This window comes from Lacerta agilis, chromosome 7 (genome assembly GCF_009819535.1).
Source record: "Lacerta agilis isolate rLacAgi1 chromosome 7, rLacAgi1.pri, whole genome shotgun sequence".
NCBI classification, from domain to species: domain Eukaryota; kingdom Metazoa; phylum Chordata; class Lepidosauria; order Squamata; family Lacertidae; genus Lacerta; species Lacerta agilis.
Genome location: NC_046318.1, coordinates 5,167,896 through 5,192,291, shown reverse-complemented (window position 1 = coordinate 5,192,291; position 24,396 = coordinate 5,167,896). Strand labels below are relative to the sequence as shown.

The 24,396-nt window shown below is 43.5% G+C and overlaps 1 protein-coding gene across 3 annotated transcripts in view; it reads left to right on the top strand.

The window, feature by feature from the left end:
- Positions 1–24,396, top strand: part of DIAPH1 (diaphanous related formin 1) — a 95,459-nt gene that overhangs the window by 14,603 nt on the left and 56,460 nt on the right. For 2 of the 3 annotated variants that reach the window (XM_033154239.1, XM_033154240.1), the window contains exons 2-16: positions 6,072–6,098; positions 7,852–8,010; positions 8,483–8,584; positions 10,870–11,000; positions 11,405–11,491; positions 12,073–12,136; positions 13,956–14,095; positions 14,571–14,679; positions 15,035–15,145; positions 15,912–16,030; positions 17,132–17,248; positions 18,055–18,170; positions 18,961–19,025; positions 22,196–22,375; positions 23,393–24,019. In XM_033154239.1, coding sequence (XP_033010130.1) covers positions 6,072–6,098; positions 7,852–8,010; positions 8,483–8,584; positions 10,870–11,000; positions 11,405–11,491; positions 12,073–12,136; positions 13,956–14,095; positions 14,571–14,679; positions 15,035–15,145; positions 15,912–16,030; positions 17,132–17,248; positions 18,055–18,170; positions 18,961–19,025; positions 22,196–22,375; positions 23,393–24,019 — 2,154 coding nt within the window. Of the gene's footprint in view, positions 1–6,071; positions 6,099–7,851; positions 8,011–8,482; positions 8,585–10,869; positions 11,001–11,404; positions 11,492–12,072; positions 12,137–12,174; positions 12,199–13,955; positions 14,096–14,570; positions 14,680–15,034; positions 15,146–15,911; positions 16,031–17,131; positions 17,249–18,054; positions 18,171–18,960; positions 19,026–22,195; positions 22,376–23,392; positions 24,020–24,396 lie in introns of those variants that run through there. The other variant, XM_033154241.1, reaches the window with a different exon arrangement.

Sequence of the window (24,396 nt, the reverse complement as noted above, 5' to 3'; positions counted from 1 at the left end):
CTGCAAGATCACTGGAGCTTGTTTTTCCTTCTATGTGTTAATTTAGAGGTAGCCAATGTGGTGTCCTTGAGATGTTGGACAACAGCTCCCCTAATCCTGACCATTTGCCCTGCTGACTGGGTCTGATTGGTGTTTGAAATCCAGCAGCATCCCATTGATTATCCCTGCATTAAGTAACCTGTGGGTAATATTCCCCTTGCACCTTTTGAGTTCCTGGCAAAGATGTAGCTGAGGATCTAGTTTATTTGTGAGAGGACTCAATTTAATCAATTGCCATGGATTGTCTTCATTTTCTTTTATCTCCAGTAAATGCATGACAGGGACCATTGCTTCTGTGCAACTGTTTGAAAAAGCTTGCCTCTTCCTGGGTATTTGCTTCATCACTTGCAGCTTGTTCCGTTGGTTGTCAGCTCAAGGGTGGGTAGCTTGTTTCCTGTGCTTCAAACCACAAGAGACTCTGTCTGTGCCTTACTCGGATATGAAGTCCTTTGGCAAGGGTGAGTTGCTCCACCCGTGCCAGATACACTTGCCAGAAGGCTGCCTCACGCTGATCTCCTTCTCTTAAGTCGGTTGCTTTTAAAAAACTGAGCACTCCAGTCCGTAGTGTATGGATGTAGACTCTACATCCAGACACTGCGGACTGGAGCGCTCAGTGTAGAGGTTCAGGGCCAGCTTAAGCTCTCCCCACCTCCCATTGCCTGCCAGTACCTCCTTCAGAAAGAGTTGTGGTTGAGAAGGTAAACTGCTCTAGTTATGGCTAGGCAGAGGTTAGATCCTCAGTTTCCACAAACTCATAGGAAGCAAAACACCCGGATTTGCAAATACGTTGGTCTAAAACCAGATCTCCAAAATTGATATTTTGGATCAGCATATAAGTGAGCCAAGCAGATTGTAAACAGCACAGCATTTCCCTCTCTGTAGCAAATGGGAGTTGTTATAAAAAAAGGGTTGTGAGTGTGTCTTGAAAAAGGAATTAGCAGTCCTCTGATCTCAAGGATACACAAGAAATACCTGAAAGGAGATGGCGAACACATTTCAAGAATAATTCCTTGAACTGTTTTGGGTTTTGTGCTTGTTTACTTTCTCTTTACAGTCATACCCTCTAGATACGATCACTGCGGGTTGCGAATGCGCCGAACCTGGAAGTACCAGTATGGGTTACTTCCGGGTTCTGCGGTTCGCGCATGCGCAGAAGTGCCAAATCGTGACCCGCGTATGCGCAGAAGCTCCGCTGCGGGTTGCGTTCTGCTCAGGATGCAAACAGGGCTCCGGAACGGATCCTGTCGCATCCAGAGGTACCACTGTACTTAAATGAGGACGGAATAAGTATTAAGTGTTTTTTTAAAAGTACTTAAGGCAAAATGTAAATGTAGCTATTCAGATAGTTGAATCGCATAGCATCAACATTGTCAAACGAATTAGCTGGCTGAAAAATAAAATAAAATACACTATGCTTACGCCTTCATTAGGTAGGACCATGAAAATGTTGCAAATCATGAGCAGGCCTTCTAGTTCTCAAGACCTTAAGCAGAATTTGGGGGGGGGGGAGGAGAGGAAAAAGCTGGCCATGATCTTGTTGCCCCTGAAGCCTGTGGTTTGTAACAGTATTAAAGTGGAATGCAGGATGAATTATGCAGATATAATTGGATTAGCCTCATTAGGTACAAGACAGGCTGCAGGATTCACCCAGGGTGACTGGGACAAGGCAAAATAATGGTGGTTATCCCATTTTTGAAAATATATATCTAGTTGTTCCTGGGTTCTGTCTTCATCCCTAATTGAAGCACAAAGATCCCTTGTGAAGCAGAGAACAGCACTGTATTTGTACAGTACTAGCAAAATTGGAGATTCATTTTGGTGGAGCACTATCACAGATTTAAGTATCTGTGTTCAGCACTTTACTTTGGATATATACATATAAAAATGTTAAAGGTTTTGAATCTTGGGGATATATTTATAAGGATTAAAGTGTGAGGTCAGGTACCAAGAGGTCAAATGGGTTTGGTGATGGCTAGACAAGTGCTAATCCACAAGTGAGATTAAAATATACCTTTCCTTTGGAAACAAATTTAGGATTTTTGGGATTGTTCTGTCTTTACTTGAGTGGAAAGATATGGGATCTGCAACAAAATGTTGCAGTGTACCTCATGTCCTTACAGGAGTGCTGCTGTTCAGGGTCTTGCCAGCCTGCCATCTAACTTTCAGATCCACTGAGCATACTGATGCCTCCCATTTGTTTCGCATGTGCCCCATTCTGGCTCTGAGTAAAATTGAGTTGAATACAACCATATTAATTAGCAAAACATCTTTGTGTAAACAAATAATAATCATCTCTTTTCTATTCTCCCTAATAAAAAGTTCAGAATTCTAGTAAAAGTTATCCTGCCTATTTTGTGTCCAATCAAGCTGCTGCTTAGGCACAGCTGCAGGTGCCTAGAACAGGCTTCCTCAAACTCAGCCCTCCAGATGTTTGAGACTACAATTTCCATCATCCCTGACCACTGGTCCCTGCTAGCTAGGGATCATGGGAGTTGTAGGCCAAAAACATCTGGAGGGCCGAGTTTGAGGAAGCCTGGCGTAGAAGATAAGTTGGCAACTCTTCCATCTCTGCCCCCAACTCCACTTTCTTTCTGTGAAACTCCAAATTGTAGTCACACCAACCATATCACCAAATTAGTTGGATATGGAATGAAGAAATTAGTGGGACCTGTTGCCCTTGTACACCACACCTGTCTTTTAAGCTGCTGGACTAATGCCAGGCGGGCGGTTTTGCAGATTAACTTGCTGGTTGTCTTCTCTGATTTTCACCTCTTGGCAGGTGCCAAGATTCTGCAGCCACTTCTCCATGTAGGCAATCTTCAGTGCTTACCACCCAGGGATGTCCTCCGTTTTCTCCTAGCAGAATGTCTCTTCCGGCAAATGTAATGCATAATGAATCACACCACCACGGCATTTGTAACTGTTCTCTTTGAGACCCAGAAGAGTGTGCAGCATTAATCAGGTTGCTGTTGCCCGTATTGTACATGAATGCATGCATACATACATACATACATATTCTCCACCCACACACACCTCAAAATAAAACTTCTGCTACAGTGGGATGTAGTCCAAAGAAGCTGATGCACAAACGTTTGCTAGCCTTTAAAATGCCACAAGAGTATAAGCTTTGCAAAGTGCTCTCTCACTGAAAAGTGCCGAGCTTGGCTCTGTTCCCTTTAACAGTTGCCGGAGGAGCTCGGAGACTAAGCCGTATTCTAGAGCAAGTTTAAAATTCCTGTGCTTTTGGGGTGCCTGCCCTTGAACCTTCCGCTTGCTCACCCTCCTTCCTGCAGTAGGTTCCCCCCTCCCCTGCCTGCAGCTTAGGTTTTAAGCTTGCCTGTGATAATGTGGGCACACCACACAGACGCTCACAGTTTCTGTGTCACAGGTCTAGTCAGCAAGTTCCCTTTGGCAGAAAGGACAGCACTCTCTCTCGCCGTGGGAGGAGACTTTGACCAGGTTGCTGTAGAGACAAGTAAACAGCATTTCTTCATCACTGAAAAAAAATACAGTCCTTAAAATGAGACCAACGCCCTGCCTAAATATTCTGCCGGAAACCTCTTTTTGCCAGTGAAGGAAGCAGTGGAAAATGTATTAATCTCATTAATTAGGAAGTTGGACAGAGGTATTTTGTTTGTTCTCTAATCAGACTTTTCAAGAAACATGCTAAGAGCACAAATAGTGACTCAGTATTGAGAACCTAAGGAAAGGAGGGGATGGACTGAACAGCAAAGCTCTTGCAGTGTGCAAAACCCCTCAAGCGCCAGGGATCCCTCACGTTTTGCAACTGGCACGGGTCAAATTGCAACCATGCGGAGATCTCTGGATGTCAGGTTGGCGACTGACAATCTCCATCTTGTTGGCCCCCTCCATGGGGGGGTGGTACTGCCCCCCATCAGGTAAATAAAGAAAAATGTTTAACTCACAGATAACTTGTTCTGCCCCATCCCCACCCCCCACATAAGCCTGTTCCCCTAAAATAAAATTCTGGCTGTGCCCATGGCCTCCTTCAGCTTTCTCAAGCAGTAAGCAGAGGTTTGTGACCCAAGATGCCATCTGCCTTCTGGAAGATGATTTCCATTGTAATGATTTCCAGAGGTGTAACTCTGATAAGTCGGTTGGTGGCACCTTGAAGATGTACACATGTATTAAACTTAACTAAAGTTTAATTGCCATAATTATTTGGCGAGTCTTTAAGGTTCCACAAGAGTTTTTTTCTTTTTGTTTTGCTGGAAGATAGTTCTAAAAGGAGCGGATCCTTTGATTTCTGATGAGAGAACTTTGATCTAGGCTGCCATAATCTTGAGACAGCGTTTGATCATGTTCTGCTCAGTGTGAGGTGAGAGAATAGAAGTGAGCAGTTACTAGGTAAGGTAGGAACTTGAACATGGAATTGATTTTAACAAAGCGTATTGGAACAATGGGACCTAATTAATAAACATTAGGTTGGTGGGCTTGGTTATATTAATTAGAAGGAACAGCTTCCTTGTCATTGCTCTAGCAGAGCAGCCTTGTGGTTAGCCCTATGTCTGGAGGAATCGCAGTTCATTGTATGCAAATAGCTTGCCAGGTCTTTTAATCAAACTGCGCTCTGTGTGGTGTGTGTGTGTATGTGTGTGTTGTACTTATCAGAAGACTAAACTCAAGATATTGATGATGCCTTTAGGAAACAATAATATCACATGATACACCTGTCCTGGGGCCTTTGAATTACTAGGAATATATTTCCAAATAAAATATCTGTCAACTATGAGTATGAGCACTTTATAAACATGGGTTCATAATTTATTTGGATGCTGTATGTTTGACAGCTAGTCCCAAGTGGTGATACGGGGAAATTGCTAGATTTCATATTTTAGGCAAGTTTTCACTACCCCAGACATATTTTGAATTATAGAATCCATTTGCCTTATTAACTTCTATACTGTAAAGGGTAAGTGCTAAGTCTGTTTGGTCCTTACGCTGCAGATTTTATATGTATGTTCACTGTTTCTATAACATTTGGGCAATCAATGGGCAGTGCAGTCAGATATGCCCAGGTGGTGTGTGTTGCAAAACTATTTTAGTTACTTTAAAATGCTGTTTTTATTGTTGTTTTAAGTTGCCTTGAGGGCCTCTAACTGAGGTAGAAAGGCAATTAAAGACATAAAAATTTCAGGAACCGGTAAAACTATGTTCCTAAAGTGGAACTTGCTGTTAGCAGAGCAAATTCTTCCCAAATGTTTTCTTCTACACTTTGTACAGAAAACTGATTGTTCTCATATTTAAAAAGCTGTGTGGGGTTCAGGACACTTTGATACCTGTAGCTACAGCCAAGTTAATCCCATTCCTATGAAAATGGAATTCTAGCCTTGAAGCATCTATATGTGCTGTCATTCTAGGAGGGGGACCTTTTTTTGGGAGGTATCCTGACTTTGGAATGCCCTGCCTAGAAGCTTGCCTATTTGCCCAGGCTTTGGTGGATTGTGTATGATTTTTGGAATTGTGTTCTGTTCTGGGTGGGGTTTTTTTTAATTACTCTTTGTCTTGGTTTCGGGTCTTTTGGTGACGCTTTTTGTGTTTATATGTGTGTGAATTTAATTTTATTCACACTTTTGTATACTTTTCTGGAACCTTTTGATGATGGCAGTTTAGACGTACTATAAATAAATAAATAAATAAATAAATAAGGGCATGTAAGGAGGCCATTGATACTTTGGGTAGTATACATTCTCATGAACTTGCCATTAAATTCCAAAACCCGTTGCAGTCTCCCCTTTAGATTGTATCCTGGTCTAAGTGCTTTTAGAATTGAGTGCCAGTGCTTGCTTGGGGCTTGACTCTTTCACAGAAGACTACTGAACAGGATTTCTTGAAATGTGGAACTGTGTTCTGGTTGGTTAGGAAGATGATATGCAAAACTGGTCATTATTTGTATTTTATTTATTCCTTAATATTCCAAAAATCTCTAGGCAGTCCCTTTGTTTTTACTCTTGGATTTTTCTTGTGTCATGATTTGGATATTTCCCTTTTCCTCCTTTCTTGAATCACAGAATTTGAAGCGGGTGATGGCAGATGAGGTAAGGATGATTCCCCCCCCCCCTTTTGTATTATGTTTGCTGCTAAAATGAGTTCTGTGTGCCATTTTCTGTGCATTTCTGTTGCCACTTCCTTGATTGTTCTGTGCCTGCTGGAATGCCATCTATATGCTTGCCTTGCATGAAGTGCCTTCGTGGACTAGCTGCTTCCTTGCTTATGTTTCTCTCCTTGCTGGCCTTTTTACAAGGAATACTGTATGTGGCTATGGCCTGTTTGCAAAGGCTGATGCTTGTCTGCAGATCAATGTTTGCTGCTGCATTTATCTTCTCTTCATCCCATTGTCTTGTCTCCTCTTTATTGCATTTCAAGGAATTTGGGGGGGGGGGCGTAGAGAGGGCACATACATGAAAGTTACGTCTAAATCTGGTTGATGGATTCATATAGTTTCCTGGTAGCTCTGGGAGGTTTTCCTGCTGACATGACTGGCAAACCTTTCAAACTCTGGTTGATCTCTGGAATGGTGAGATGAAACAGGCAGTTCACATGTTTGCTCCAAGGCAGTTCACATTTTTGCACCCTCTCCTGCTCAGCAGAGCCCATACAGAACTGAGAGCAATGAAATTGGTGGGATGGCGGCTAGAGCAGCATTGCAGCATTTGAAGAAGCCTCACAGCAAATTTGACTGAATGCAGGCTAAAATGTTGCGTGGTGGTAATAAACTATCACCATGTCTCCACTTTCCCATTCTCAGGCAAGGCGTCTGCCATGGTGGCCCAGCTCAAGTTTTTCCTGGGAAGAATGAATTATCTGGTTCCCTTTTCAGCTTGCTAGAGTGATATGGGCTGGGTGTGTGTGTCATATTTAGATGCCTCAGTTCATTTCTGGAGTGCACCTCCAATGATTGGTGCTCTGGCCCCTGGTTTTTGCAGTATTTGTAGGTCCACAGATCTTCATAGCATGTGAAACTTCTGGATGAGACCATCCAGAAATCTGGTCTGAAGTGTTATTAGTACACTGATGATACCCAGCGTGCCTTGTGTTGCCATCATGGTTTTTGGGATGTTTTGAATTTTGCAATGTTTGCTGCTTTGATTTTTCTTGTAAATGGGTGGCAGGATATAATTTAAAACAATAAATAAGGTAAAAGAGTGAAGGAACCTGTCTTAATTTGCCCATCCTAAACTCATATGCAAACTGAAGCAGCTATCATTTAAAATTAACATTTTTCTAAAGTTTCTGATGCAGTTTTCCAATAAAAAAATGAGTTGTAGGGGGAATTGCATACAAAAATGTGTGAAAGTAGTGAAAAAATGTACAGAGATATTTTAGGGGAAATTGCTTGCAAAAACATTACATTAGGCAAATTTGTATAAAATGTGCACAATAGAATTATGAATGAAAATGTATATGAATCCTCAAGTGGGTTTTTTTTCCTTTTAAAGCAAAGTGATAGGGCTAGGGGGTGAACTGAATTTAAGACTGGAAGAGGGAGAAACTGACAAATTCATTCCTAATTGGAATATTCATCTTTTGCTACTTTGAGAGCCTGTAAAATAACAGCTGTTTTGCAAATGTTTCCTACATGAGTGTCCCAAGCTTAGCTTTCAAATCCACTGAGGAATCTGATTTGACCCCTATCGTGTATGATAACTGAAGACCATTTTCATTTTAAAAAATCAGAAATGTACAAGAAGCCTCATCCATAATTAACTCCAAAGAAATAATACAAGATGTAAAATGTATTACAAAGAAGACAGAAAGACAGTTGTGCTAATTTCCGGTTTTCTTAATCAGCTTGAAAGATTTACCAGCATGAGGATAAAGAAGGAGAAGGAAAAGCCCAACGTGGCTCATAGGAATTCTGCTGCTTCCTATCCAGATACTCCTGGCTCAAGTCAGTTGCTGCAGGATGTTTCAGACAAGGATGTGCTGGCCCTCTTTGAGCAGATGCTGGTAAGTTCTTAAAAGGTTAAGTACTGGGTGGTGGTTCGGGATCAGTCCTCATCTTTCCAAGGCCCAAAGACACACTGTCATGCATTCACAAAAGGGAAGCAGAGATTCAGGACTTGTGGGAAGCTGAGCTGAGCTATGAAACAGGGGAAGTCAGATGGACTGGAACAGAACTTCCAGGCTGTTCTAATAACAATGGCAAGGCAAAAAGGCTACTTTGCTTATACAGTAGGTGACAGAGAGCATCTTGGTGGTCCCTTAACTTCCTTCTCCACCTGCCCTATGTGAAGTTTGCATGATCTCTGGGATCCCCACCCCACCCCTTGCCAAACCCCTGAAGCCAGAATTCATTAGGGAGAAGAGAAACTGTGTCACGTGGGGAGGAAGGCCAAGGATCATCCCCTCTTACAATTTTGACATGAGAAGAGAGCCGCCTGCGAATGAAAGGACATTTCTCTCTTGCTTTCTTCAATAGGTGGATATGAATCTAAATGCAGAAAAGCAGCAACCTCTACGGGAGAAGGACATTGGCATCAAGAGAGAGATGGTCTCCCAGTACCTGCATACTTCCAAAGCTGTGAGTTCTTGTCTTGGGAAAGCTGAGACGGAGTGGTCAAAATAAGGGAGCACTTTGCGGGGTCGCTTCCAACTCCACAGATCTATGAGTCTATGAGGGTGTAAGCCTTTTTGCCCAGAGGAGCAGTTCTCTCTGCTGCTATGCAGGTGACTTTAAGAAGTAGTGTTCAGGAGATACCTGCCAAGGGTGGGGAGAAATCTGCATGCTATGGGAAGGTGTTGAGTCAGTCATATCATAAAGGTGATGATGTGTAAAGTGTCATTATTTGCTCACGTAAAAGGCTGAACAGCATAACTTTGGAATTGGCTGGCTGTTAACACACGCTAACCGCTCACTTGCAGTACTGCTGCTCAGCTACAGAGAAGGGCCAGGAGCTCAATGGTGGAGCACCTTCTTTGCTTGCAGATGTTCCCAAGTTCAGTCCCTGGCATCTCCAGTTACGGCTGGGAGGGACTCCATCTGAAACAACCAGATGAAGGTTCATTTTGGGAATAATAAATTTCCAGAGTAGTTTTACAGTTATATCAAAATTACTGATTTGGTTATACTATTAGAAATACATAGACAGATAATTATGAAATTATTGTGAGGCTTAATAAGTTACCTTTATAGTTGGACAACTTTTCTGCTGCACTTTATTGTAGGAGAAAAATAATCATTTCCTTAAAAACAATTTAAACAATTTATTTAACTAAAACAACAACATTATAGCATATATATCCATGTTTGTTGACTGATATGGTCAAACGATTTAAAAAAACAAACAAACTTAGACTGAGTTTTAGCACACATGAAAAACTTAAAACAAATCCTTACATCCTGATGAATAGCCTTTGGACTATAATGTCCAAATGTTAATAGAAAACCATCTTTAGAAAGATTTTCCCTTCAAAAGCATTTTATTTTAAAAATCCAATTAATTTTTTTTTAAAAAAAATCCGATTAAAATAAAAAAAAATCCTTAAAAAAAACCACATTGGTTTTTATCCACCCTGTAAGATTGTGTTAATGGTTAGCTGTTGCTTAGTTGCCTTTGAATAGTTCTCCTTTGCGAGGTTTGCTTAGTAATCAAAGAATGAAAAGAATAAGTGGTTTTGCATCCATTGTCTTACATTTCATATTGACAGTGGAGGTTCTCAGGGGAACTGGAACCAGACCCAGGAGACTCAGGCTATGAGTGTACAAGGAGGGATGATCAGAAACGAACAGTTGTGTCCCACAGGTCTAGGATTCGGATACCCAGTTGATTCTTCCTCTAGTTTATTTCTGGTTGGAAATCTGGGTTTTAGAACATAAACAGTATCTTGCGCACACGCCATTTTCTTAAAAGTAGAATTTATTTATTACTTTGAAAATATTTCACACCATTGTGCATTTGTGATACCTTGGTTGAAATCAACGGAGATATCACATTTATAGATCACAATAATGTCTGGTAGGGTAAAAAAGCAAGTTGCTGTTGGGAGTCCCTGGGGCAAGAGAGTCTTCAGCAGTGGAGTTTGTCTGTTTATGCCTACCTGGCATTTTTAGGCTGCAGCCTCTTTCAGTCTCCCTGTTGACTTCAGTTGTGCTGTTGCACTGTTTTATCACCTTACCAGCTTGCAAATTAACAATTGGTTCAAAAAATGTAGCTGTTTAAGAAGAGTTTGGATTTGATATCCCGCTTTATCACTACCCGAAGGAGTCTCAAAGCGGCTAACATTCTCCTTTCCCTTCCTCCCCCACAACAAACACTCTGTGAGGTGAGTGGGGCTGAGAGACTTCAGAGAAGTGTGACTAGCCCAAGGTCACCCAGCAGCTGCATGTGGAGGAGCGGAGACGCGAACCCGGTTCCCCAGATTATGAGTCTACCGCTCTTAACCACTACACCACACTGGCTTTATATATATTTAATCCCCCCCCCCCGGAAAAATACTAAAAAAAAAAACTCCTTTGGAATCTGACCACAAAACAGAGCCCGTCCCTCCAAGTTCCAATTGGGAAATCATCCTTGAAATTTAGAAATGCAAAATATTCCCACCCCCACCAATGCTGCTCTGGGGATTCTCCCTGCTGTCCTGAGCCAATTTCAGCGGGAGGGGGGAGCTGTTTTGCGTAAGTGGAATTGCTTGCTCAGGGGTTCCGCTGGTTAGCCGAATCCCCCCCATTAATTCTGTGAAATGTTGCTCTGAATGAGTAATTTCTGTTCAGCTGAGAAAACCAGCAGATATTTGCTTTGACCACCACCGTCTGTATCCCGATAGTATTGCCAGTTGCCTTGACCACTGTCATTCTCTCTCTTGCAGGGCATGAGTCAAAAGGAGAGTTCCAAGTCTCCTATGATGTACATCCAGGAACTGAAATCTGGTCTCAGAGATGCACAGCTGCTTAATTGTTTGGAGTCTCTGCGTGTGTCACTCAACAATAATCCTGTCAGGTAAAAGTCTTGGTTGGACCCAGCTTAGCTGCAGTGGCTGACCCAAGAAATTTTGTAAGCTGAAGCACAGGACATTCCATCTACAGAAGCCAACTGGACTGCCCGATGAATCTTGTTTCAATACTGGTTACAGGGCAATGTTCTCCACTGCCCCTGAGACAGCAGGCTAGTTTAGGAGGCCAGGCCAGGCCATGTAACAAGTCTTCCAATAAAGGGAAATAGCTCAGGGGCTTAGGAGGGCAGGGGGCTACCACCAATGCCCTTCCTCAGTATCTGCCGCCTGAGGTGGTTTTCTTGCATTGCCAATGGTGGGACCAGCCCTGTTGGCTGCTCAGAAACCACAGCTGCTCAGATGTGTATCTTTTCAACTCTGCTAATATGCTTTCATGGTGCAATCTTTCCAGCTGGGTGCAAAATTTTGGAGCTGAGGGCCTCGATTGTCTGCTGATCATACTGAAAGGACTTCACGATGAGAAGGATGAAGCTTCTGGGTAGGAGAACATTTAAATCAAACCCGCTTAAATTCATGTATATAATATTTCTCAGCCATTTTTTCTAAATATAGGAGTAGATTAAAAATGTGTTTTGCTTGTACTTCAAGAATGTACTTCATTGTTGAGTCAGCCTACATTGATTGCATGTCAGCCACTCTGGGGAGCCTAAATGGTTGAAAAGCAGAGTACAAATGCTAGAAATAAAACAAAGAAATAAATGAGATTATTTTGTTTTGGTGTGGAGCATTTTAAGATAAATGGGACAAAGATATCTTTATATATGCCTGCAAATAGGCTTTCATGATATGTTTTGCTTTGCTTTCATACATGGTTGAGAGAAGAGAATATAGGAGCTGAGTTGGGCCAAGGATGCAAATATGTGGGTGGGGAAAGTGGAGCTCAGATTGAGGGAAGCAGTCTTTTCCAAACATCCTACTTGTTTCAAGTCTTAATGCTGCCTGATATCTGGATTATTAGAAGGACCAGGAGCTTCTTTGAGTGGAGTGGTAAAATTATACATAATTGTATAGGAACCGATGACCATAAATAATCAGATTGTTTTCTCTATCCCCCGCTAGGCCATATGACACCCGGATCAAACATGAGATCATTAGATGCTTAAAAGCTTTCATGAACAATAAGGTATGTCCTTTGTTTTCCACATAAATATTTGTGACCTGCCATTTCTTACTTTTTTAGAATCAGTGGGCAAACTTCAGAAAGTCAAGTGAAAAATGAGGGTGGTGGTTAAGAACACAGTGTGCCTCAGCTCTGTTTAACAATTGCTCAAGAAGCCAGACCATTCTTCAGTTTGCAGTTGAGAACAGACACAAAAGGGGGGGGAAATGGAATAGGAATGTAGGTGGCTATGGGAAGTAATGGGATAAATGTTTTAATTGAGACTTGAGCCAGCCCAACGAATATATGGTGCAAGAATTTTCCAGTAGCTGGGAATGGGGGAAGGGAGATGGAAGAGAGAGAGAGCTCTTCAGGTTAGAAACAAGATGGTATTATTACTATTAATAATAAATAATATTTTTGTTCCTATACCACTTTATGCTTTAAAAAAATACAATGCAAAATAGAACATTTGCAGAAGAAAATCAAATATAGTGTACTTCAAAGCAACAATGCTAGCAGGAAACTAAAATATTATCTTAAAGATTTCAAATATAGAATGCACGATTGACACAACAAAGTTAACAAACACACAAACAAAAAGCTTAAACATTTCAAAATAAAACACCACTAAAGGAGATCAGATATAAGAGACACATTTGAAACTGCATCATCGTCAAATAAAATGCTGCCTAAGCTGGTTCATGGCAGGCTGCTGCTGCTGCTGCTGCTGCGGAAGCTCAGGCTCCAAGACCTGGGTCACCACTGAGAAATCTGGTGCTGGGCAGAGAAGCAGAGAGGCTCCATGGCGACACCAAGTGCCATGCCAAGTAGTGTTGCACATGGCGCATTGCCTTAGGAAGCCTTCCCCTTCTATTTGCCTGATGGAAAGGCAGATGGTATTGCAGGGTCTCAGGCTGATGGCAGTCACCTGGAGCAGAGCGCAGCCACGGCTTCCTCGCAGCCAACACACAGCAGCAGCAGGGAGGTTAAGAGGGGAGAAGAAAGCAATAAGAAAGCAAGGGAGGAGAGCTATTTGAAAATAGGAACCATAACTACGTGGGAAGGACAACCGGGACTTTAAGGAAGAATGGGAACTTTTTACAAATTATTTGAAAATGCAACAAAGAGACTTAGACTCACTGGCAGGTTTTGAATAAACATACACAATTTTTTAATTAATAGAATATGAATAAACAGGGAAAAGATATGTACAATTTTTATAACATGCAGAAACAATATGAATAAAATAAATCGGGAAAGGGAGCTGAGGGAAGTCTGAGGAGGGCGGGAGAGGGAGGGGGAAAGGGGGTAAAATGTAATTGGTTGTAATATTGACAAAATTTATTGATTTAAATTTTTCTTAATAAAAATATTCCAAAAACAAATGAAAATAGGAACCATATTGTATTGGAAGGAAGGTAGCAAGACGAAGCCAAGGAGAGAAGAAAAAAGGAGAAACATGATCAGAATGAAGAGGCAGTGTAAATTAAACAAGCAACAGAATTGAAGATAAGAGGGAAATAATGTGATCTAAAATGTATATATGTTAAAGCACATCAATACTTTGAGGAGAGAAGAGATGAATTGTAAATGAACTTCTAGATTAATGGTGAGAAACCTCCAGTGTGATTACTCTCAGTTGAGATGCTCCCCTTCTTAAATTTGCACACTTACGGGATCTTCCCCACATCACTTTTGCACATGTCAGCTTTGGGGGGCTAGGCCCCGCCCCTTGCACCCATTGCCCAGGTTAGACAGTTGCCTTATTCTCTTCCTATGGCATTTGCAACCTTTCTCTATGTGCATGCACTCAGTGGGTGTGTCCCCCCCTCTTTTTTAGTTTGGAATTAAGACGATGCTTGAAACAGAGGAGGGGATCCTGCTTTTGGCAAGAGCAGTTGACCCCAAAGTCCCATCCATGATGATTGATGCTATCACGCTACTGTCTGCCCTCTGCATTCTGCCTCAACCTGTGGATATGTAAGTGACTATAGGAGATTTATCTTTTTGTTTAGTTGTATTTCATAGGTGGGCAGTCTAGCACTTGGGATCCTTTTCAAAATACATTAAAAACTGGAAGGCTACATCTAAATTGCAAGTTTTAATGTGCATGTGATCTGCACAACGACCTGAAGCCTAAGAAGCACAAGCTGAACAAAGCTTGTGTAAGGTTTGGGGTCACATCTTACTCCATATTGCTTAGGAGGGTTTTTGGTCCCCTGGATCCAAGGCAACATTGGTTCTTAACAGTTTTTAGAATTTTTAATACAGTAGATGCACAATTTATCAAACTCTTACATAGTTTCCTGTTGCGAGCATATGAAAGTCAGACGTGCCATCTGTAAAGCACCTGGGAGTGCATCTCATTCAACTCATTGGGACTAGCAAGTAGACATGGCTAGCATTGCACTGTCAGATAATCTGTTACTGATTTGTTTTCCCAACTCTTACATAGGCATGAGCAAGTTCTGGCGGCAATGACACAACGAGCAGAAATGGATGAAGTGGAACGATTCAAGCCCATCTTGGATGGCCTGAAGAGTGACACCTCAATGGCATTAAAGGTAACAAGTAGGGCCTGCAGCAAAAAATAAAATCAAAATCTGTACTTCTGCAGACCTCAAACTTCTGCTGATACATCTTTATTATTTCTCAATCCTCATTTTGTCCATATAGCCACTGGTACTTATGTCTTGAATTTGCTACTCATTATACCAGCATCCTGGACTTTTTTGTGCTGCTTTGGTATGAATTAAGAGTCAGTGAGTGTGTTTGTGTGTGTGTACACACACACACACACACTGCAGACAGTCTTAACTGGCAAACTTCTTTGTCAGGTTTGCTTCAAGGGCTTAGCGTGCTATTTCTGAGAATGCTTGGCTAGATCTGACATGGAACCTCTCTTCATTATTTTCTTAGGTTGCCTGCCTACAGTTGATCAATGCCCTAATCATTCCAGGAGATGAACTTGACTTCAGAGTTCACATCCGCAGTGAGCTCATGCGTTCTGGACTCCAGCAGATCCTCAAGGTGAGGCGCATCTTTCTTTTCTGCTGCCAGGTGTTGCTGTTTTTAGGGACATCTTATCTCTCAGTGCTTTGTTTGAAGTGTGAAAGAAGTGAGAGCAGCTGTGGGTTGTCTTGAATATGCTGAAGATTTGCACTGAACCAGCAGTTTCCCCAAATGGCCAGGATTTGCAAGATTTTTTAACACTACATTGTTTACAGTTCCCCAACTGAGTTTGCTTCAGCAGTTGCAGAGTCTTTTATTTCTTAATGGATAATGGATCCCTTAATGGGTATTAGACCTCTATTAGACCTTTCGTGCATGCTAAACATGAGACAGTGGAATGGCTTTGCCCTCAACCCTGCTGCATTGCCCTGTCACATGATGTATGTGCATAGAGCAGTACCTGTGAAAAGGATTGTTGCATGCACTCTTGTAGACACCCCTACATGATCAGTTCCACTGTATGCATAGATGCATTTTTCTTCATGTGTCCTGCTGAACACATGGGTGTTTGGGTGGGTGGGCTCATTGAGATGTGGTCTTGCCTTCCTCTACACGTTCATTGTATGTGTGGAGGCAGATGCGAAGAGGACCATTATGGAGCATGGTACTGTATTAATTCGTTTGTGTCTGTTCTCGGATGGTTCCAGTTAATCACTGTCCATGTGTGTGAAAGAGAGAAAGAACCAGTACAGTAGTTGGCCAGCAATAGGATATCTGCATAGAGTACAGAGCTGGAACTCCAGAAATGAGGATGGTGATGACTTTAATGTTGTAACCTCTGTAGGAGCTGCATGCTCAAGACAATGAGGAACTGCTGGTGCACCTGTTGCTATTTGAAGAATATGCTGAAGAAGATTCTGCAGAACTCAAAAACCGCTTTGAGGAGATTCGCATTGAAATGGAATATCCTTCTGAGTAGCTGGAAGAGAGATGTGCTAATTTTAGAATATAAGCTTCTTGGGGCAGGGATCTATCCACGTATACTTTGTGAAGTGCCATATATATTGAAACCATTTAACTTTTAACATTTTGTTCTGGCCTGGTTCCATATTTCGTCAGAACAGCTAATCAATATGGCACTGTGCCCCAAACCTGCACCCACTCTCTGTTCAGTTGAAGATGGTGCCTTTGGTAGCTGGAGGTAAACTTAGGAAGGAAGGGAGACTGTTTCTCTTATACATGAATACATTAAAACCAACAGCAACCACAGGCTTCCCTTATGCATAGGCATTGGCACTGAGGGGCTAGTTGCCTCTGGGGAAGGAGAGAGAGATGCGAAGCTGGTGGAAGGGTAGAGGAAAAGAACAAAGGACTAGTGGGAAAAGTTTGGTGCCTGGATTTGAAGAACTGCATCGCGAGAAACAATGTTTTAAGAGTGGTAATTTGTGTGCTTGGCCACCAGAGTGCACCTGAAATATGCAAATATATTCACGGAAACAGAACACCCCAAAAAGAATCTTTGTTTTAAATGCCCACTTGTAGCCAAACCCACAATGGGAATCTCTCTTAGATTGTGTTCAGGAGTAGGGGCAGGGAAGCCACCTTGAGGAAGAATGACTGGAAATGTGTTGAATCCTAAACGGTTAGTTCCTGGGACCCAAAGTTGTGGTATCTCCCATGATCTGTCTATTTGAGCTGTTTTAAGGCTTGTACAAAAGTCTTGTAGCCAAACTATGGTGGTAAATGCAAGGTTTGACAGCTGGTGAAAAGTGTATTGCATACAGTTCTGTATAAGTCAGGCATAGGCAAACTCAGCCCTCCAGATGTTTTGGGACTGCAACTCCCATCATCCCTAGCTAACAGGACCAGTGGTCAGGGATGATGGTAATTGTAGTCTCAAAACATCTGGAGGGCCGAGTTTGCCTATGCCTGGTATGTCATTTATGGTTGGTGTGCAAGTTGAGAGGGTGGTGGATAAGTCTAAGGGGACAGACTAGGTCTCCTAGGTGAGTTCATCTGTGTGTCTTCAAAGTAGCTTTAGCATCCTTAACCATTGATTTCCACTGATTTCAATGAAGTTTTCCAGATTCTGCACAATACAGTAAAGGACTCTAAGGCAGAGCAGCATCTCCTTTCTATTCTGCAGCATCTCCTGCTAGTCCGCAATGACTATGAAGCCAGGTAAAGAGGGGAAACTGCCATTGAGTCACAAAAGGTGGTGCTGGCAGTATGTGGATGACAGTGATCAGGGATGTACCTAGGGGTTTGATTGGCCTCTGCCAAGGGAGCAGACCCAGGTGGGCACAAAAACTGTGCCTCTCCGCTTGGACTCAGAGTGGCCAGGAGGTAAAGCAATGAGCAGAGCGAGGGAGACAGACAGACAGACAGACAGACAGACCAGTTGAGGTGGAGGAGCAGCAGCAGAAGAGCAGACACAGATGGCTGGAGAAGAAGTCACTGACAGAGCACCAAAGGTATTGAAAAGCAAACTTTTTGAGTTTCTGCTCCATGGTTTCCCTGGCATTGGAGGCACCAATACAGCTCCTTGCCAAGGGCACAAGGGAGCCTAGGTACGCCTTTGACAGGGATGCTCATCAGGGCTTCTTTGTTTTGGGGGGAGGGGAGGATTCAGGCTACTACAAAATTCATGGAAGAAGTTGCTCATCAAATGCCTCTGCTCAGAAAATGACCTTTTCCTCATATTAGAACATTTTACCCCCACAGCATGAGAAAGGGTGATTGGACAGTAAATACGGAATTAGAAGGAAGGAAGAGGTGGGAGTTGGGAGGTAAATGAGCAGGCGTGTCTTCAGCAATGTGTTACTATGAAGAGGACAGGGGAGCGTTTCTCATGTAGGTAGGCTATTTTGTGTAGTTGAGACATAAAGGTATTATTGCCTTGGCTTGGTCTTGGGATGTCTCAAGCAAGCCTGCACTCTTGCACATTGGCACTAACGCTCTCTTCCTTTTCTTTTCTCCTGCCCTAGGCCTCAGTATTTTAAGCTGATTGATGAATGTATTTCTCAGATAGTCCTGCACAAGAATGGTGCTGATCCAGATTTCAAGTGCAAGCACCTTGAACTTAATATTGAAGGTCTGATAGGTGGGTCCGGACACATTATGCTTTGTAAACTGCACACACAAAAATGTATTTTTCCTCAAGATTCCATGATATGAGATACTAATGCAGAAGTATACCTCTTAGCACTTTCCCATCGCTAGTAAAATAAACTCTGGAGAATGGGTAAAAGGTAAAGGGACCCCAACCATTAGGTCCAGTCACAGACGACTCTGGGGTTGCGGCACTCATCTGGTGTTACTGGCCGAGGGAGCCGGCGTACAGCTTCCGGGTCATGTGGCCAGCATGACTAAGCCGCTTCTGGTGAACCAGAGCAGCGCACGGAAACGCCGTTTACCTTCCTGCTGGAGTGGTACCTATGTATCTACTTGCACTTTGACGTGCTTTTGAACCGCTAGGTGGGCAGGAGCTGGGACCGAGCATTGGGAGCACACCCCGTCGTGGGGATTCGAACTGCTGCCCTTCTGATTTAGCTGTGCTTAGTGTAGATTTTAGGCAACTTTGGTGTAGAATTCTTGCTTACCAAAAAAATAAATAAATCAGTACCAAGTGCCCAAATATCCTAGTCCCAATAAAATATCCTTGTTCCTCAGTGAAGTCTGCTGAAGCAGAAGGAAATAGATGTCTCCAGCAGCTGTGCTAGGTGAATTGATCCAGCTTGTTTTTAAAAGTGAAGAAGTTCAAGGATATACAAGGCAGGGCTTTCCCCAGAAGATAAACTGTAATGCACTGCAGATGTGACACTGATATAAAATGGAGTCCCTCCCCCCCATTGTGAAGATCTTAACTGGTTCGTTCTTTTCTCTCTCTGCAGATAACTTGATTGATCAAAACAAGGTGGCAAAAAGTCAAGCCAAAGCCATTGAACTGGAGAAGAAGGTTAATATTCTACTTACTTATTTACTTAAAGTGTATTTGGACTGCCTTACAGGACTGTCCTTTTAAAGCAATTTACAAACATATAACAAAAAAAGCAGAGTTCCAGTAATGCAAAAAAACAAAAAAACAAAAAAAACCGTAAAGGCCAAATTGCAATCAACAAAATGTCAAAACAGTCAGTGAGCAGTAACTACAGATTAACTAACCCTTTAAAATGGAGTACAGTGCAGCATAAAAAATAACCACAAGAACCAGTAACCAGCAATCTAAATCAGATAATCAAATATCAGCAGCAACCTTAATAAATTCTTCTTAATTTAAAGCAGGTAGAAACAGAAGGGTTTCCATAGCCTTTTTCAAAACTGGCCCCAGCGAGGCCAATTGCCCATCTCTTGGGAGGGTGTAGCATAAGCTGGGGGCCACCACTGAAAACTCTCTGTCTCTAATGCCTGCCACTCTGACTGCCCAAGGCCTCTGAAGCCAGTCACAAGGCATAGGCCTGAGGTGTTTGCCTCGTGTGCCTTCATACCATCCCTGGGACCACAGTTTAGACCAGGCTTCCTCAAACTCGGCCGTCCAGATGTTTTGAGACTACATTTCCCCTCATCCCTGACCACTGGTCCTGCTAGCTAGGTATGATGGGAGTTGTAGTCCCAAAACACCTGGAGGGCTGAGTTTGAGGAAGCCTGGTTTAGACTATAAGGCCACTGAGCAGTGCCCATGTTGCTTCTTTGTGCTAGCAGTTTGGCAGAGATGGGGCACTGGGCAAGGGATTTGGAGAAAAAGGGGAATTGCTTACAGGTCAATTATTGTGACCATGGTCACTGATGAAGGGATTCATAATAGCTCAGGAAGATACCTTAATTTATGAAAAGGATGTAGGCATCCCAGAGACCCAAGAGTGTTCTTGGCATGTATCCCTCTCAATCAGAAGTGGTCAACTTCAGTTGTGCCCCATATGTAAAATCTGCTTCAGTTTTATTTGATCAGAAGGCAGGATCCTTTCCCCTATATTGCCTCTGTCTGAATGCTGTTTGACTCCCATGAAAGACTCGGGCATGATTGCGTTAATGCCCCTGGCTAATGTAAAACCTTCTTAAGTGCCTATTTTTTTAAAAAGAGAAACTAAATACCGGTACTACAGAAGAAGGGTCCTTGCTCAATGGCAGGGCTTTGCCTGCAAAAGTCCACAAGCTCAGTCTCCAGCACCTCCAGCAAAAGGATCTTGGGTAAACAGGCTGGGAAGGATCTCTGCCTGGGACTCTGGATTGCTGTTGCCAGTACCAAGAGAACATTGGGCTAGATCAGGGGTTGGCAAACTTCCAGGCCTCGGGCCGGTTCCTCCAGTGCCGATCGTGTGGCGGGCTGGAGGGTGGAGGAGCACGCACCCATACGCGTGCACACACACTATTTCTGGTGCACTTCCGGGTCGGCAGAGCACTGGAAATAGCTTGTGCGTGTGCACACGGGCCCCCTCAGACTCGGAAGTGCACCGGAAATGACGCTTGCACATGCGCACAAGCTTTTTCCGGTGCACTTCCAGGTCGACGGAGCACCGGAAATAGCTTGTGCATGTGCACATGGGCCTCCTCAGACTCGGAGGTGCGCCAGAAATGATGCTTGCACATGCGCACAAGCTATTTTCGGTGCTCCACCGACCTGGAAGTGGGCAGCCGCACTGTGCCAATACGAGCAGATGGCAGCAGCAGGGGTTGCCGTGGGCCGGATAATTGAGTCCCTTGGGTCGTATCCGGCCCGCAGACCTTAGTTTGGGTACGTCTGGGCCAGATGGATCCATGAACTGACTTTCATAGGTATATTGCCTGGGGCTGCCCCTGCATAGTTCTTTGAATGGAACGCAGGTCTCATAAGACTACAAAGAGAGATCAGCACCCTGTTTTCATAGTGCCAACCAGATGCCATTGGAAAGCCCAAAAGCAAATCAAGAGTGCCGCAGTGTTCTTCCCACTTGGACTCACTTGCAGCTAATATTCAGCCGAAGGCCACCTTCCGGTACCAGAGGCACTACTCAGCCTTCATGGCTAGTAGCCACTGGTAGTCATTAATTTGATTTAAACATTCTTCAGTGCCCTTCCTCAACTTTCCCTTGCTCAGTGATTCAAACTGATGCTACCCGGCAAGTTTCATTTGTTTGTTTAATTTTAAAATCTACTGTCTCATTTTTCTTTACAATATAAATGTAAAGGAGATTCCTGACACACTTAAAACTCTCCCAGATGTGAAATGCAACACCTGAAAACAACTACAACTAAACTGAGGTGGCTGGCTTGGAGCCATTTCCATCCTTTCTGAATAGGGAGTTGGCCTTCAAGTGTAGCAAGGAGAGGAGGCTTTTACCATACCTCCCCCAAGTTCTGTGGTTTAAATACAACAAATAACAAGGTCACTTATATTTCAAAATTAATAATTCCAGTCCAGCCTTTATGTTAACTGAACATTTCCCCCTCAGCTTTTGTCAAAGGCAAACATCCCCAGAAATGAGAGATATGGCGGATGGTCTTTGAATGTGCTGGACACAGTAGAACATATTCTTTTCTACTGTCCATTGTAAAACCAGCTATGTAAACGTGTGCTATCCCCTTTTCTGGGTTGTCTAACATCACGGCACAAAGAAAATATCAGATTCTATCTGTCTGATATTAGCCCAGAAGTAACCACAAGGGTGGCTGAGGTTTTGTCAACAGTATCTCTTAGAGTGGCGAATGGCATTATTTAGCGGGAAGGAATTCCAATGAAAATCTTCGTCATTATATATTTTGCATGGCTGTTTATTTGTATATATCATTAAACTTTATATATGGATGTTTTATGAAACAATACTAGATTTAAAATTGAAAAGCCCTTTTATTCCATTGTCAATATGTTAATCCCTTCATTTTTCACTAGTTGCACAGTTCTGCCTTTTGTTGCACCTAACTTTATCTCCATCTCTTTTGTTACCTATTTGTCCCTGATGACTACAAATTGTTAAGCAATTCTGCTTATAGAAGCCATTTTCAACGGTATTAGCCTTTGTCTCCCTGTCCTTTTAATCTGCATTATCATGTAATTATGCAGTCCCATAAAAAGGGACACAGGATTTCAGCTTGAGGTCCAACCAACATGGAGTACATTGGAATGATTTTTGCATTTAATATCCTTCCCCTCAGCTGGATTCTGAGTTGACTGCACGCCATGAACTACAAGTTGAAATCAAGAAGAAGGAAAGTGATTTTGAGCAAAAAATTCAAGATTTTCTTCAAGAGAAAGAAAAACTAGTAGCTGAGAAAGAGCAAATCGTTTCAGAAAAGCAGAGCCTGGAAAAGGATAAGTCCTTGCTAAATGACAAGGTAATGTTTAGGATGGAATATTGCCTGAATTTATATGGGCCATAGGGGATCAGTGTGGTATATTTTGTGTGTTCAGATCCTAAGGGGCCAGACCTTCTTGTACCACGTTGATAAGGAAGCCCCAGCTATCCCCCCACCCCCAAATCAGACAATCACCAGCCTTGCTGATACCAATAAACGACCAATCAAGGGCTTGGAATGAGCACCTGTATTTCTCTCCTGAAATATATCCAATAAAGCAAAATGCAGAGATTTTATTATACGTTGTCCAGTTGCATTACCAACCTCTGAGAAGACATCAGCCAAAAATTGGGTCACTCTAACAAAACGGTCACAAATGTTGAAATAAACATTTTACCTCCCCTCCCCTCCAACATAGTTAGGAGCTAGATAGCTGAGGAAACATGAGCTGGTTGGAGGGGTATGAGTTGCCATTTTTGGATTATTTTCAGAGCCAATTCCCGACTAGAAGTAGAAAGAGGTTTGCATCATTTTGCACCCATTTACATTTTCGATAGCAATTTGCTAGATCTCAGCTGTGATGCGAAGAACCAAGGAAGTAGCACCAGTGCAGAGATCAAATAAACTGCAGTTTGTTTTGCTGGCATGGAAATTGGATGCTCTGCTAAGCTTATAAAGGTAAAGGGACCCCTGACCATTAGGTCCAGTCGCTGACGACTCTGGGGTTGCGGCACTCATCTCGCTTTATTGGCCGAGTGTACAGCTTCCGGGTGATGTGGCCAGCATGACTAAGCCGCTTCTAGCGAACCAGAGCAGCACACAGAAACGCCGTTTACCATCCCGCTGGAGCGGTACCTATTTATCTACTTGCACTTCGATGTGCTTTTTGGCAGGAGCTGGGACCGAGCAAAGGGAGCTCACCCCGTCACAGGGATTCGAACCACCGACCTTCCGATCGGCAAGCCCTAGGCTCTGTGGTTTAACCCACAGCACCACCCGCGTCCCTCCCTGCTAAGCTTACTTGTTCCATTTCATTATTATTATTTTTTAATGTAGATGGCTGTGCTTGAAAGCGAACTTGAAGAGACTAAGAAGAAGATGGTGCAGGTCTCCTCTTTATCTGCAGAACTCCCACAACAACCAGCTTCTTTACCTGGTGAGGCAAGAACTCCGCCACCTCCACCGCCCCTTCCTGGCATGACTGCAGTGCCTCTGCCGCCTCCACCACCTCCGCCACTTCCTGGCGCGGCTCCACCTCCGCCACCTCCACCACTTCCTGGCGCGGCTCCACCTCCGCCACCTCCACCACTTCCTGGCGCAGCACCACCTCCTCCACCACCACCTCTTCCAGGGATGCCAGGAATGCCACCGCCACCGCCACCTCTTCCTGGGATGCCGCCACCGCCACCACCACCTCTTCCTGGGATGCCAGGGATGCCGCCACCACCACCGCCTCTGCCAGGGATGCCACCGCCGCCACCGCCGCTGCCAGGGATGCCCCCAGCACCGCCACCTCTTCCTGGGATGCCAGGGATGCCACCGCCGCCGCCACCTCTTGGGGCGCCACCTCCTCCCATGCCACCTGGGGTTGGGTCCTACGCAGCTCCAGTTCTCCCATTTGGATTGCCTCCAAAGAAGCAATACAAGCCGGAAGTTAAGATGCGAAGAACAAACTGGTCCAAGGTGACGTTCAGCTAGTGGATGTATAAATATGCTTGCCCCGTCTTCCTTGTCCACCAGCCCTCTTAGCTCCTTAGTCTGCCAGTAACAATTGAAAATTTAGTAAAGAGAAAGATTAGCCTTTGAGCACTGAGTGAAGAGAGAGAGTAGCTAGTTGTTTCTTATTCTGTGATACCGATTTAGCTTCTCATGATTTCATGAAGTTAAGGTTGGGGGAGATTCTCTCCCCTCCTATCGCCAGTGGCCGTAGCAGTTTATGCGTGGAATAGCAGCAAAAATGTTTGTTACGGAATCCACAGTTTTCACAGCATTGGTTGCGGAAGGGATTGTCTTGACAGGGGTCAGCAAACTTTTGCAGGAGGGGGCCGGTCCACTGTCCC